The sequence below is a fragment of the Leptosomus discolor genome, chromosome 2 (genome assembly GCF_034619465.1).
Source record: "Leptosomus discolor isolate bLepDis1 chromosome 2, bLepDis1.hap2, whole genome shotgun sequence".
NCBI lineage: Eukaryota > Metazoa > Chordata > Aves > Leptosomiformes > Leptosomidae > Leptosomus > Leptosomus discolor.
The window spans coordinates 94,729,074-94,744,411 of record NC_141392.1 but is presented as its reverse complement, the minus strand read 5'-3'; the positions used below and the strand labels follow the sequence as shown (position 1 = coordinate 94,744,411).

Below are 15,338 nucleotides of genomic sequence, written 5' to 3'. Positions count from 1 at the left end.
CGTGCTGTGAAGAAGCCAAATCCCTAGAAGTTCCTGTTCCCGGCAACCTGGCTCCTGACTTGAACAACCCCAAGATCCCTCTATCACTTGACTGAGAAGGGCAGCCCCGCTACTCAGAAGTTTTTAGTTTGCCCTCTGAATTGGGAAGAAAAAAGTTTCAAAATCTTGTAATCACCTGTGAAATATAGGAGCTCCTCTTTGGTGTTTTCATATTACTCAGAGAGATTTCTGAAAATTCTATTTTCCCTGTTCCTAAATGTCATTGGTGAAGTAATTTGTTTCTAAAGGTCAGAAAGGCCACTTTGTTTGTTAATGAATATGCCATAAGTGAAATAGAAATAACAACTTTTATCGATTTAAAAACAGACTAACTAGCAGCACACTTAACACACAGAATTGCTTCCTGGGATTCTGTATAGTGATGGTAAAGCTGAATTACTGGACATCTAGCTCACTAGGGCTGTTAATTAACTTTAAAAGCCTTTCAGAATCACAGAGTGCAGGAAACAAGGGCTCATTTCCAGCACACAACTTGGCCATCGTGTTTTAAATAGGAAGCAGTTTACTTCCTCCTGAAAGATCAAGTTCTGTCTCTGCTGGATGGGGCCCCATAGGAGCCGCTGGACTAGTACATTTCTCTTTCTGTGGGGAAAAAAAAAAATCTTCTTTAACCAAGGGCACATGACCCAGGTATTACCCATGTGAATTCACAACATGCCGCACTCCTGCAGTACATGCACCTTGCTCCAGCAGTATCACAGTGCCACAGCCTCTTCCCAAACCATTCTCCCTCTCCCAAACAGCCAGTTGCTACATCTTATTTCCAAAGATAAAGACAATACAAAATATCTTCATCAAGTCTGAATTATTAAGGATATTTATTATCTGTGTTCCTGTTTCACCCAAATTAAACTACCTCCTCATCCTCACTGCATCAAACACCAAGAATTTATCTCTGTGTGTATGCATATATATATTTATACATAAACCCTTAGTGTATCTCTACATATGTATGTGTGTGTATATATATATATATATATACACACACACACACAACCACACATACACCCCCTTCAAGGCAGCCTGTACTGTATTATACACCAAATAAAATATGCGTATTTCAGAGTGCTTTCAAAACAGCATGAATGGCGTGACCAGACTAATAGAACTGCTGTGCCCAGTTAGGATAAAACTTAAATGTGACTTTCAATAATCAAAACATACGCTTGAAGCCCTCCAACAATACTTTAAAGTTTTAATTCACAACAACAAAATATTAGATGAGGTGAAAAGAAAATAATGCCTTACTAAGTCACCCTTTTCTCCTCCATCTCCTTCTGCTCCAGGTGCACCCTATATCAAAGAAGACATACTGTCAGCCTTCAGATTCAGTCAATGTAACGTAGTGCAACATTTGACAGTGTGACTTGAAAGTACCATGATCTCTAATGTGACTTACTTGTTCACCCTTAGGTCCTGGTTCACCCACTGAACCCTAAAAGGTTAAAGATTAAAAAAGAACTTCAGAATTTCAAACTGCAGGTTCAAAAACATATTAAATCATCCTCAATCCTCCATACCATCTAGCATTAATACAAGAGACCTTTAAAGCTGCAAATTTTTAAGAATGACAATGAAAGAACTTAAATCTTGCTATATAATTAAGGTGACGGACTGAAGGCAAGTAATAGCATGGAACACACAATCCACTGCCACACCAGACAGTACAGATTCTGACTCAAACAGGAGATCTTCCTTTTTATGGCAGATGCTCTTGCAACTGATACAACTCTACTCTGCTCTGCAAATTGTTTAGAAGTTACAAGTAAAAAAAAAAAAAAAAAAAAAACCAGCAAGTGTATTGCTTTTTCTAGCCCTGTCAAGTATTCCCTACTGCTACAGGCTGTACCAGCCCTGTCAACATGGGATAGGCATACTGAGACATCTACAAGTTCAGTCACAATCTTGCCTTGCTTGCTCTTTAATTCCCAGTGTTTTTTAGCAGAAGTATCTCTAGAATTTTGATCATTACAGTCAAAGCTGAATGGCTTGTATCTTAAAGTTGATAGTCCTTTTCAAAAAAAAAATAATATTACTATGTTTCATCTTAGAATTCTGTAACAAAGTGCACCTGTATGGACAGACAGGAACCAAGAAGGAACAAATTAATGATCTGATTCATTTCAAATATATGTAATTTGTTTCTATAGTAAAAGTATTTCATTTGTAGAACAGTGTATCACTTAAGAAAATCTTAGTATTTGTGTTCTGTTAGAAAAATCAATCACACCATGCTTAAATGTTCTTTGCAGTCTGTGCACATTCAAACACACATTTCAAAAGAACTATAACTATGCGTACAATTTTTTTTCTAAACCAGATGGAGATAGAGCATTTTCTCTCCCATTTCAGAGATCCATTTAATTCACATTAAGATACAGGCATACAAACCAGTGTAACATCTGTAGAATTCAGATTTGTTCTCATGTTTCTGAGGACAAAGAGCCAATACCATCCAAAGCTAAGCAGTGAAAATCACAGATTTATTTAACATTTTGACTTTAACAAACACTGAAATTATTTTGTCCAAAGTGTTCTCAAAATCATGCTTTATTAAGGTTTTCCAATTACTCACACAAAAAGACTCGATTTCCAACCTAACATCACTTTGGGGGTTCTTTTTGTCCATTAACTCTTCTTTAGAGCAACAAAACTGCCAATAGATAAGGCTGAGATGGGAGAAGCTTTTGCTTTTGTGAAACTTGACATGTAGTATTTGTATTCGCAAACATAAAAATCACAGCTGAAACTGTCTGAATCTACCCTAGATTAACTCCTAAAATTTCAATTGAGACAATAGGATAAGATGTCAAAATATGAAAAGTACCCACTTTTTTGACATACTGCTTATCTATTTGTAAAAATCCCTCTCAAGCCATGCCCAGGAACTGTTTGTGAAACTGCCAGTCAGCATCAGCCACAACTGTACCATGGCCTATGCTATTTAACAGTATAAAGGATCGTATTCCATTGACATGGTCTGGGCCTTGGCCTGGTGCTGTTTAATTTACTAAAACAGACAAAACCAGAGTGTCTGAAACCAATTCAAAACATGTGAATCAGAAACAGCGTAAGTGGTGAATGCTGGGGTTTGGCCATTATCCATAACACATCTGCGTAACCACTCTGTAAGGTTCATTGAAGCATGATCCATTGTTGTAACATGGTTTTGTATTGCTGTCTCTGATGTAATACCTCAGGTGTGTGACGGGTGCACCCAGCTCCTTGACCAAACAAGTGGCAGTATGGCTTAGGCTCCAAAGGAGGTAAAGGCCTAGGCCATAACCAGGCCAAGAACTTCTCTACCTCGAACCCGTTCTCTGAAAACTCACAGAAGAACAGGGTGAAATGGTGAGCATTGATGCAAATGGGCTTAGAAACTGGAACACCAACCATGCAAGTAGCACATAAAAAGTGGGTGGCTCTTCCAAGATTCATTTGTCAAGGAACAAAGAAAGTTGTGGGTACAAGGAGTCTCATGCCTACCTCTTCCATCGCATGTAATTTGACTACAAGCAAACCATTTTATTCCATAAATACGACAGCCTAAGTGAGCCTTTTCCCTGCTAAGCAGTTGGTTGCACAGCAGTGATCTCCCCTTGACCTGGGACGTCTCTCAAGGCACTTCCTTGAGGCTGAGAGACACTTAACAACTGCAGATCTTGTAAGTGACCGATACTGCGTGTAACCTTGCATTATAGTGTGCTGAGATTTTGTATTGGTAACTTCAATTTCGTGTTGGTAACTTTGAATCCTTACTACCTCCTCTGCAGTAAGTAATAGAGTGAACCTTGCCATCAAACTCTGTTCAGTTTCACTTTTACAACATTGTATTTCAATGAAACTACTTTTGCTGACACCTTTTGTGGTGGTTCTTTAAGCAGTCAACATCGCCTGCATATGACAAAGTGCCAGCAGATAGTACCCAATATCTAATAGCTTTGGGATCAAGAATGACTATTGAAATAGGGGGGGGGTGTTGTGAATTCTACTTGGCTTCTGGTTGCTATTTACATCAATAGCTTATCACGCATATATGGGCTTCACAACAAAACTTTATAGGATCCTTGTGTACAAAACCACAAAGTTGTGAAATCAGGAAGGGAAGAAAGTTTAGTTCAGTCTGAAACTTACTGATAGAAGTGATTGGCTCAAAGACTAGGGTTTAACAGGCTACAGATACACCTGTTTCCAAACCCTGGCAAGGATGTTTTGCTCTGTGCAAGACAGATGCAGTTGCAAGTTGCGCAGAGTAAAGAAAGGAGAGTGGCACAATGCTCTCCAGGCTTGTGACTTGGAACACATACTGCAGGTCAGTGCTTCTGGAAAAGCTGCAGGCATGTTAAGCCTGCCCCAGAAAATTCACTCCAGCCTTTATACAGCTGAGGGAAAAAAAACATGGAACAACGATACTAGTGGACACTTGTCTTAAAACAGGAAAGCTAAAAAGCAATCACAGGATGAGCTAATTGCTGCCATAGCTTTTTGGACTTTAAGATATTCGCACAGGGCACTAAACTGACCCTAGGATTTAAAAAGAGCTCCAGGCATAAGATACTGTCGTCTGCCAGTTAAATAAATCAAAACCTCCTGGTTATAACCTGAATCAAACTGGGTCTGTTTACAGCATCTACATTCTGCTCTTATCCTAGAGGTCCAGGCCTTTTATACAGTAAACGAGGAAAACTGGGCATCTTTGGAGGGAGATTGTCAGCACGGCAACAAATACTAGATATTTTCCTTCCAGATGTGCTTCCTTAGGTACCTTCAATCTCCCCCTGGAGAAGTCTAAAGTATGAATCATTACCTATCTAATAAAAAGAGACTTCTTTATGTCAATACTTAGATGTGACTAGAAACAAAAGGTGCCTGATCTCAGCATTAAAAAACAAAAAAAACAAAAAAACACAAAAAAAACCAAAACACAACCAAAATTTGCAAAAATACCTCAAACAACAATAAAGACTTAGAAACTTATTTTTAAGTACCTGAGCAGGTTCTAAAAATTGTCAAAAAACCTGCAAGCCCTATCTAGCCACCGTACAACGTACACTGGGGGCATACCAGGGGCAGGATTCCTCTGTTCAACTAAAGACATCTACAGCAGTGATACTTATGACTGACTAACAGTCCTATATTCCCTTGATTGTCAGTGGAAAGTAAGAGGCACTTCACAAGTGCAATTCATTTAATACTGACGTAGATGCCTCAGTAAGAAGGACAAAACACAGTGTAGAACTGACTATTTAAAGATGTCTGAACTTTGGTGAGTGAATTCCATCCTCTGTAGTCTCCTGTAAGCAGAGGAGATAAGGAACATTTTGGGGGTTATATACTGTCTTCACTGACATTTATTCAGCAAAGCAAGATATCTTCTGCAGGTACGTGAGATCCCCAGGGCTCAGTCCTTCCCTCCTAACAAAATACTAGAAGAGGTACTTATATCCTACAATTGTGTGTATATGCATAGGTGTTTCAGTAGCTGCATTAGCCTGTGCGTTTCCATAGCAGGTCCTAAGATGCATGTAAAAGGCATTGTATCTACTGTGGACTGGGGCTGAAGTTCCAAAGCTCTTTCACGACCAGAGACCCTGACTTGCAATTTCAGACCTGACTTGCAATTTCAGATCTGGCTGAGTCAACAATTTGCAATATAAATTAGGCCTTTAAATGATCCAAACTCCAAAAAAGGGAATTATTTATGCCAGTAATCTTATTTCAGTCTCTTAAGTAACACTGTCAAGACTTTTCCTGTATATTTTATGAACTACAAGTTATGGGCACCTAGAGCATTGCTTTCAAGCAGTTAACAGATCTACATACAAAACAACAAACCAGACATTAATTGATGCAAAAGCTGAAAACAATGCACAAACGACTTGTATTCATCCTAACGACAAACTGCAGTCTGTATGTATGTGTGCATTTCTTACCCGGTCACCCTTACCACCAGGTAGGCCTGGAGGCCCTGGCAGTCCGGGAAGTCCAATATCACCCTGGGGACCCTGTGAAAATAAGTCAAGAATGTGAACTTACCCAATCTGGTTTAGAATGAACAAGTAAGGGTCATACCCTGACAAACAGATGGGGCAGAATCTTATTCCCAGGACAGTCCTAACTTGATAAAAGAGTATTATCTGATGAAAACAGAACCGATCCAAAATACAGCCCTTTAAATAGCATCTTATTATGATTTTATTGCTGACAAACACAACAGAAATGGCTTAGAGGGCTTTCCACTCTCCAGTCCCTCGACGGTCTGGTTCTCTTAAAAATGTTTCCTAAGATCTTGTACTCTGTGATACACACATTCCTCTGTAACAGCAGGCTCTTTCAGCCAAAACCTCCCCAGCTACGCTTCTGACTGTTACTGTGTAAATACTGCTGGAGCACCGGTAAAAGGTGGCATTCATCATCTGCGTCGTTCGTTAGCCTCACGTAGCTATTAGCAGAAAGCCAGTCTTTCACTGCTCCTGTTCCCCAGGCACATGCAGCCCACACAGGAGTGTGCAACTCAGCTTCACGCAGCATTTATGGGTTTTTTAAATAGAAGAAAAAGTCCCACACATCTCCATATTCTTTAAAAGAGCATTTTCTAATATTAGCACAGTCACAGAGGACTGAAAAAGAAACTCAATAATCAGTCATTTCAACGTTACTTTCAGTTCCGTGCACAGATAAAAGGCTAAGTGTAGTTCCAGATGATACCATAGCTCCCTGAAAGTAAACATCAGCACTGAATATGGAAATAAACTGCTTACCCATTTCCCTGGTAAACCCGGAGGACCGGCAGGACCTGGCTCCCCTCTGCTACCCTTATAGGAAATAGAAGAACATCTTTACTTCCTGAAATGTTTCTTGTGAACAGGGAATAAAGTACGATTTTTTTTTTCTTAATGTTTAATGAATCACACTATGTAGAGTTGGCTTTGATCAAGACTTCTGTTTATTAGTGCAAAAATATCACATGCATTAAAAACAGTGAAACTTCCTGAGAAATGTAAACATATTTAGTTACCATGGCATACAATATTTAGTTGGCATTAAATGATTCAAATAATTCATTCTGCTGAGTGATTATGCACAACCAAGTCCCCTTCATGGGATCACACCTGAGAGTTACCTGTCGTGAACGCATTCACTTCACTAAGACAACGCTGACACGCATGCTTAGCTTTAGGCTTTTGCTTAGTTTCATCAACTGAACTCCCACATGACCAGATATTTAAAAGCCCATGATCCCCCATGAACAACAGGCAAAGGTGAAAAGTGTGTGCAGAAGTCATGCTTAACAAACTCCTTTAGGTTAAAAAAAAAAAAAAAAAGAAAAAAAGAGAAGTCTAGACTGTTATAGGGAAGGGTAACCTGCAAAAATCCCTATCCATAATAGTGATAGGTATAAATATGCTTTTTACTGAATTTTTACTTTGTATATTCACTTCAGATATGTTTACCCATTCAGATCATGATATTCTCATCAGTGTTGTAACTCAATATCTTAATGTAGGCATTGAATATATACTCTGGGTAAACTTGACATTGAGTCAAATTTTCAAAGATTGTAAACAATTTTTGAACTAAACTACCTTTCTCAAAAGGGTTTTGTCTCATGATTACACCTTTCAGAACAGCTCAGTAAGTTTTATACATTTACTTTCACCTGTATAGATATACACCTGTACAAGTAAATTCAAACTGTCCCAGCACAAGCCAAAGTCTCACTTGAGATACTTTTCTCACTTCCACTGTGTGAATACATAAGGAGTACTTACTATAAAAGCATGATACAGCATTTAAGATCATAAAATATCAAGAATTTAAGTTATTAGATATGTAAATAGATAAAATTTCAGATAAAAGCCAATCTAAGCATTCTAGTGTTGTATACAATAGATAATTTTAAATATAGATATTTTCTTCATAATAAGAAAAATATTGTGACATATCAAACAATAAAAGGAGATGGCAGAAGTGGCCAGGTCATACATGCAATGACAACTTCTCACACTAGCTTAGCAAAACTAACTCTACAATTCAAGAAATAATTAGGTATCCTGGAGAGATCAGAGGACCAAACACAAACAGGCTTTTCCATTGATTTCCTTCAAAATATCCTACGATGTTAAAATCACCCTTTTAAAGCACTTTGTATAATTTCTAGAAGCTTCCTTATGTTAAAAAAAAAAAAAAAGAAAGAAAGAAAAAAGCCCCCCAAATTACCCTCATCTTACATCCCAGAAGATGAATTAATCTTTTTAAAAATCTGTTATTTAAACACATTACTCTGTACTACATCTCTGATCTGGAATACTACTACATTTCTGATGCAGGAAAGAAAAAGATTGAAATTATGATCAGTATTAGAAACTCATCTCCTTGTGTATGTCATAATGTTCACATCTGAATTGCTATACAGCTATAGAACAAAAGCAATGTCATGTTCCATAGAGTTAAAATCATATAATAAACCTCTTAAGCACATCAAAGGTTCTGCTGGTCATACAGAATGCAAGAAAATTCTTCCATTTTAAATGCAAAAAAAACTTTTGTCAAATATACACTCCAGGCACTTTTTCAAGCACCAATGCTTTTCTAAGGTAGTAAAAAAAAAAGGGTTGGTATACAGAAGACTGCAATACAAAAGGATAGTATTTCCCACAAACATTGACATTATGTAAGGACAGATTACTTCAAACTAAGGGCCACTGCTGCAATATCTGCAGGAGTTGTGTTTTAGCAAGGAAGAGGGGAACTGTAACCCAAAGAACAACCAGGAATCCCGTCGGCCTATGGCATAACTTAAAAGACTGTAAAGTTTCCTCCAAAGTATACCTGTCTGAAACGAGCTAGTTGGTCTCTGTTCCCTTCCACAGGGGATGAAGGACAAAAGGCACCTTGAAAAGTCCTCATGTAAACATTTAAAATACATCATGAGTCATATCCTAGAAGCACCTACATTTTCCCACAGCCTATGAAAGAGTTTCTGTAATAACTAGTTCAGGTGCTGACACCTCTACTGGGTCAGATGAAGCCTTCCTCTGTGCTCTAAGTTACTCATAGGCAACAATCAGAACAGAAGGCGGTTTGACCCTGTCCTCAGCCAACTTTTCTTACACGGTGGCCCTATATATAACACAGTCCATAGTTGCAGGCCACTCACAAACCAATGGGCATGTTTCACTGGTTTTAACAAAAACAAAACAAAACCCAACGAACCAAACAAACAAACAAAAAACCACAAGACCAGAATCTGTATGTTTCATGTACTTTTGTCACACTTCAAAATTCCTACTTTTCCTAGAGGTGGAATGCTTGAAGAGGGAAACTGCAGCTACTCCAGATTAGAGTGAACTGGGACTGACTGGCTTGCACCTGTGTTGGTAAACTTCCCTGGCCTACAATGAAGAGAGGCAGCATGCAGGCTGTCACTGGAAATGGCCCCTGCAGTATTCCAAAGCTCGGCCACTGTCTAGAGATTGTTTCAGTCAATGATGTTTGACAGTGTGCACCAAAAGCATGCCTGGGACTGCTCCAGTACTTTAACAGTATAGGTAACTGATTTCTCTTAAGTATAATATCACTTAGCATGTGAATACTGCATGTGAATACAGGGTCACTCTCCCAAAGGACAGCAAGGCACCTGTGAAATGGCAGGGTGTGAAATGGCAGTACAGCACCGCATTACTGAACAATACCAGGATGCAGCCCTTCCACAGCTGACGTGCTAGGTCGTGGTTACAACAAAATCTACCTTCCCTTTGTTCCAAGGCAGGATTGCTGGACCACTCGATACATTTAAATGAAGATTTAACATCTCTCTCACAGTTCTGTTAGATCTATATTTAGCCTTTGAATGTAACATACCTAAGAGGACATTACAGGATTTACAGCAGACCTTCCTTTAGGTTGCCTGGCATGGTTTTCATCCTCACTGGAACTTTGAAGACTTGATTCTTTTGTAGAATTCCCACAAGCAGTTATAAAATGCATTCTCATGCTAAAACAGTTTTTTTCAATGGTTTATGGATTTCCTCTTGATGAGGAGTTGTGTTGAGTGGAGCAATAACAAGAACGAAACTATCTCAGGTAATTTGCATCTCACTTAGCTGCCCAGACAATCAAAACACTAATTAGAATCTCTTGACAGGTAATTCACAGTCTATATTGTAATAAAATCTCGTCTAGGTAAGAATTTTGTTTTTATAATACAAGTCATACCGATTTTAGTAAATTCAATAGCAGTGCCATAGAGAATTAAATCTGTGCAGAATAAAAAAAGAATAAACAAAGTACATTTTGGAATGAACTTTTTTAAACTTAGTATTCTAAAGCCTTTTGCAAAATGTAACCCATTTATCAATTATATGCTTGTGAGACTTCCATTTATCATAATTTTTTTTTTCATCCAAAATCTCAGAGGAATTACTAATTTGAGTTCACGGATTTATCTATGGAAGCATCACAGGACTCTTCTGTGACCTTCAGTACAGTACTAAAAAGCATACAAAAGTATAAACTATTATTTGCTAGAAGAGTAAATATACATCAAACTTTCTCCAAGATTTTAAATGTACCTTTGCACCTTTCTCAGAGTAATAATTAAATTGTACTGCTCAGGATAATGCGAAGAGATTGGTGTTGCATGAAATGTACCTTCCTCTTAACTGTGTCATGCTTTGGGCACAAGCAGGAGCCCAACAGCCGCCATTCTCTTCAAGGGTGATACTGTGGCCATGTATAGAGGTCAGAGACCTTTCATACTGGCTGCATCTATAGTGTTAACTGAAGTCTAAGACAGCTTCAGTACACTAACTCCTTAACAAGTCCATTTTTTACCCAGGTTACTGTCTACACTGCTTAGGAGAAGCCAACATTGGGATATCTGCAGGCATCCAGAGGTCTAGCATGCCTGAAAGTCAAAGGAAGCTGTTGTTGGAGGTGGAGGGGTAAAGAGTGAGGTAGCAAACTGGAATCTGACCAAGCAGTCTGGAAAGACAGGGGTGGATAGTATGAGAACTGAAAAGGCTTGGAGATACTAATCAGGTTTGGCTGGGATATGTAGAGTGAGAGAGGAGAAAGTGCTACCTTGTACAAACCACGCTGCAGAATTGTGCAAGGTCAGAAAGTTTAGTCACATCCATCTAGAGGCTTAGGTTTACCAGATAAAAAGTGTACCTGGCAGGATGGAAATCCACGCTGTTCTTTTGACGCTGCTACAAACTGTGCAATGCTAACCCCTTTAGCTGGATCTTAAATGCAGACTATGACTCACCACTTGTGGAACACCTCTGAAATTAATATACACAAAACATGTCTACTAATATCTAAACATACCATATAAACTGAGGCCAGGACATTTCATCCCACCAACTACCAATACCACTACACCATTACCAGTTATGGAAAATGACCCATTACTTCAGTTGGAGTCACGTAAAAAGAATATGATAGAAAAGCTAGATTTCAGTTATAATTGTCAGGGTAACCAAAGATACATTTCAGGAGATAGGTAAGACAAAAATATCTTTAAAGACTCAGAAAATTATTTATCTGAAAGCAATTTAAGATGCTGAAAACTAACTTCAGGCCATCTGACATTTTAGTACCAAACCAAGGTACCGTCCAGGCTCCCACTTTATGACAAGCAGAGAGACAAAGCCACCTCCAGAGAGCAAGTCAGCCCAACCAACAGGGCCCCTCAGAAGTCTCTCAGAGGGCAATACAGTGTCACATCTCAGGCAGCTAGATACTTAACCTGTGTCACTGATGTTAGGAAAACATGTATTACATCCTAAATCCTTAACAACCTACATACACCGGCCTGCATATACATTGAGTTTGCTCAATTTGCTAGACAAGTATTGAACTTCAAGTTAAATGGTTCCTTAAATGTTCCAAGCTCTCTTTTCACTGCAAAACCACATGTTCTCCAAATGTTAGAAATTTAAAGGTTAAATAGCTGAAGAAAAACAAGGGATGAAAAAAAGCAGGGGCAGGGGTCTGCAGACACAATATGAAAAAATAAATCTTACTAAATCTCAGCAAATTTGAAAGAAAATGGTTAAGCAGCTTAGGGAGCATGGCTAAATTCCACTGATTAGGAATGACACTGATGTTTGAGAATTGCTTCCTTTGGGCCACCTGCCATGATGACTGGCTTAGAAAGGTTTACATCACAAATGAGTTTGGTAATTACTTGGATTGGCTAGCATAACATGAAGCAAACACAAGGTTAAACCGACAAAACAATTGGAGTGGAATGGAGAATATGCTTGGTTTAGAAACAAAAGACAAAATTTCCATGTTGCTCCAGATGTTCTTCTGTTTTACAGAACAGATGAATAGTAAAATAAATAAATAAAGTAAAACCTAATTTGTCACCTCAGTGGGAAAAAAAAAGTTTTCTAAGAAAAAGCAAGGATAGACTAAAATGGTACTTTTGAAATTAATTTTCTCCTGGGGATATTTGTCAGTAGTAAGGTAAGAGTCTCCCAACGCTTGAGTTTGCCTACTTTTCATTAGAGCTAGTTACCTTGGTTTGAACCATTTAATATCTTCCCTGTGAAACTGTAAATGTTTAGAGACTCACAAAAGGCCAAAATCTGAATCTGCTGCTTAGTAACAATAGTGTTCCAACAGTTGCTTAATAATGAAAATGACATTGAAATAACACGGTTGATGCCAGAGGATACCACAGGATATTTGGCAAACAGTATAGAAGTATTAATTTGTCCCACAGAGTCACCGGTGACAGCTTAATAGCACTCCATTGTGTAACTCCTCAAAAAACTACATACTAGTTGAAGTGAAAATTTTGTCTCAGAATGATGCCTTTTGCAAGCAGCTAAAGCTGAAAAGTCAGGCAGTTCTTTTAATATAACACAAACGTAGGCATGTTGTTTTTCCCTAGAGCAGATACCAGCCTACTGTCCATGTTAGCAGAGTCAGCCTTGTTATCCCCCCGCAAATCTTCACTGGAGGTCCTTTCCTCTACACTTCTGGCCCTCCTGGAGCCACCAGCCATGCTGTCTTTCCCCAATAGTGACGTGAAGAACAGGGGTGAGTGAAATGGAAAGTGAAGAGGATCTCTCACGTGGTTGCTGCCATGCAGCAATACATTAAGGGACTGAAGTTCTCCATATCCTGCAAAAATTAAGGTTTTTTCCGATTCCAAGGATGAAGCCCAGCCCCTCTTGACTCCTATGCAGGTCTTCTATACCAAGAGTGAAATGGAACAAACGGTAAAGGAGAAAGAAAAGAACTGAGGTGAGTGCCAAAGAGGATAATTCAAAATAGGAAAAGGACAAGAAAAATGCCTGATCAGTAACCGTAAAATCCTCAGGCTTTCCAAGTATTTGGTTATAAAACTTAGGTCAAAAACTATCAAATGTTAAAGTTGTGAGAAAATTTCTAAATCTGAAAAAAAAAAAAAAACACACAAAAATTCTCACCAGAAAAATTATCTTTAGGGCAATTATAAAAGCTTTTCTCAACTTATTTTCAAAACTTCTAGTTTTAGAAGTTTGAAAATCATGGCATGTAGAATTATTTAAGCAGCAATTTTTTTTTCCTGGAAATGTAAGGGCAGAGTCCTAAAAGATGACGTTCAAATATGTCTACTACATGTACATGCTGCAGAAGAAAGGGAAAACACTCTTTATTCTGCCCTGAAAATAAATACAAACTCAACTTGGACCAAAGCTCATTGAGGTTCAATAATCCAACCCAGTGTCCTTCCTGAACAAAAAATCCTGATCCTTCCTTTTATTTTGTATGTGTAGAAGTAATGCTTTTTCCAGTGTTCCCAAAAAGAAAACAGAAAGCCATTCCAGTCATATGCTGCCTGTAGTCTGGAGCAAAAGGAAGCTAAACATAGTTATTATTCAAGGTTCTTTATAGCTTTAAAGGAACTATAGATAAGAAGTAGCTTACTGTTTAATGCTCTACATGCAAACTTACTTTATCATCAATAATATACTTCCCTTCTCCATTTTGTATTGACCAAAAGATTCTTCTTTCCATGTTTTTGTTCTAATGTTCACGTTTTCCAAAATGAGTTGACTTTGTAAAGACAGAGAAAATAAAGGCAAAGATATCCAGATGCCTTGCTGGTCTCCAGAGTGATAAACAGAAAAAATCATTGTATTTAATCTGCATTAAGTATTTCTGTCCACCTACAGGGTTATTAATAATTAACCTTGCATGTCAACTCCTGTTCTATGGACTGCTGATTTTGTAAATTCATGTTCACATTGAAAGGATTAAAAGCATAGTTTAGCAGATTACAGTGCATTATCAGAGTGGGCAATTACTTTCGTCTGATTCAATCATAATTCTTACTCCTGTTACAAGTATACAAAATAACAGCTCAAGAAGAACAGGGCTGAAAACTTTTTTCTAGTGCACCCAACACTTTTAAACACAACCAACAAAAATAGATGTTTGAAAGCTGGGTATATGGGAGGCTGAAGATACCCGTATTCCATCCTCATAAGTGTATGCTTATATAGTCCCCTTTTTATATCATTCATAGGCAGCTGTGGACACAGCACTCATAAAAAGATTCAGTCTACTATAAATGGGATCTCATGAATTAATGCATCTACTACACAACAACGTAAACCACAGAAGAAACAGAAGAAAATAAAATCTGTTGCTTGGCTGACTGCTGCTGCATGTTTAAGACTGAATTCAGAGAAGATATTCCTGACCCATGAAACACCCTCACGAATATATCGCTATCATTAATTCTCTAAGCCCTGTATGAGGATAACCCTACAACCACATGAGTAAAACTGTTATGTCATTGTATGATAGCAGAAACTCAGAAAATTCCAGGAAAGTATCCCTAGGGCATCAGTGTCAAGACAGAAGCTTGCAAAAGCAATTGGTTACAGAGGCTGGAGCCTTGTCAATACCGCCAGACTGAATTTTGGCATACGGAAATTTTCTTCAAATCACTAACTCTCTCATCCCTCACAGAAGGATTAACAGCAAAGGAAAATTAGATCAGCCTTATGTAACTTCAGTCCATGCTATGTCCACTCTAGAGGAAATCAGAAATCTGTACCCAGCAGATTCTCTAGTACTCCAAGCATGCCTCAGAAACATTGTCCTTTGTCTTCCACACCAAGCCTTAGTAAATGCCATCAGTTCACTTTCCTCAGCATATTTATTTCCTGCAGTGAGCTACCTGCCCAGCAACAACTTCTCCACTTATGAATCTTTCTAGTGTTAAGGAAAATCTCCAGTGAGAGAAACTACAACACCAGTGTTTC

At 38.3% G+C, this 15,338-nt stretch overlaps 1 protein-coding gene across 1 annotated transcript in view; it reads right to left on the bottom strand.

Annotated features, from left to right (window-relative positions):
- Positions 1–15,338, bottom strand: part of COL9A1 (collagen type IX alpha 1 chain) — a 51,101-nt gene that overhangs the window by 10,945 nt on the left and 24,818 nt on the right. Inside the window, exons 23-26 of the mRNA XM_086461491.1 lie at positions 6,822–6,875; positions 5,994–6,065; positions 1,460–1,495; positions 1,309–1,353 (exon numbers count right to left, since the gene is read on the bottom strand). Of these exons, the coding sequence (XP_086317617.1) occupies positions 1,309–1,353; positions 1,460–1,495; positions 5,994–6,065; positions 6,822–6,875 (207 nt within the window). The remainder of the gene's footprint in view (positions 1–1,308; positions 1,354–1,459; positions 1,496–5,993; positions 6,066–6,821; positions 6,876–15,338) is intronic.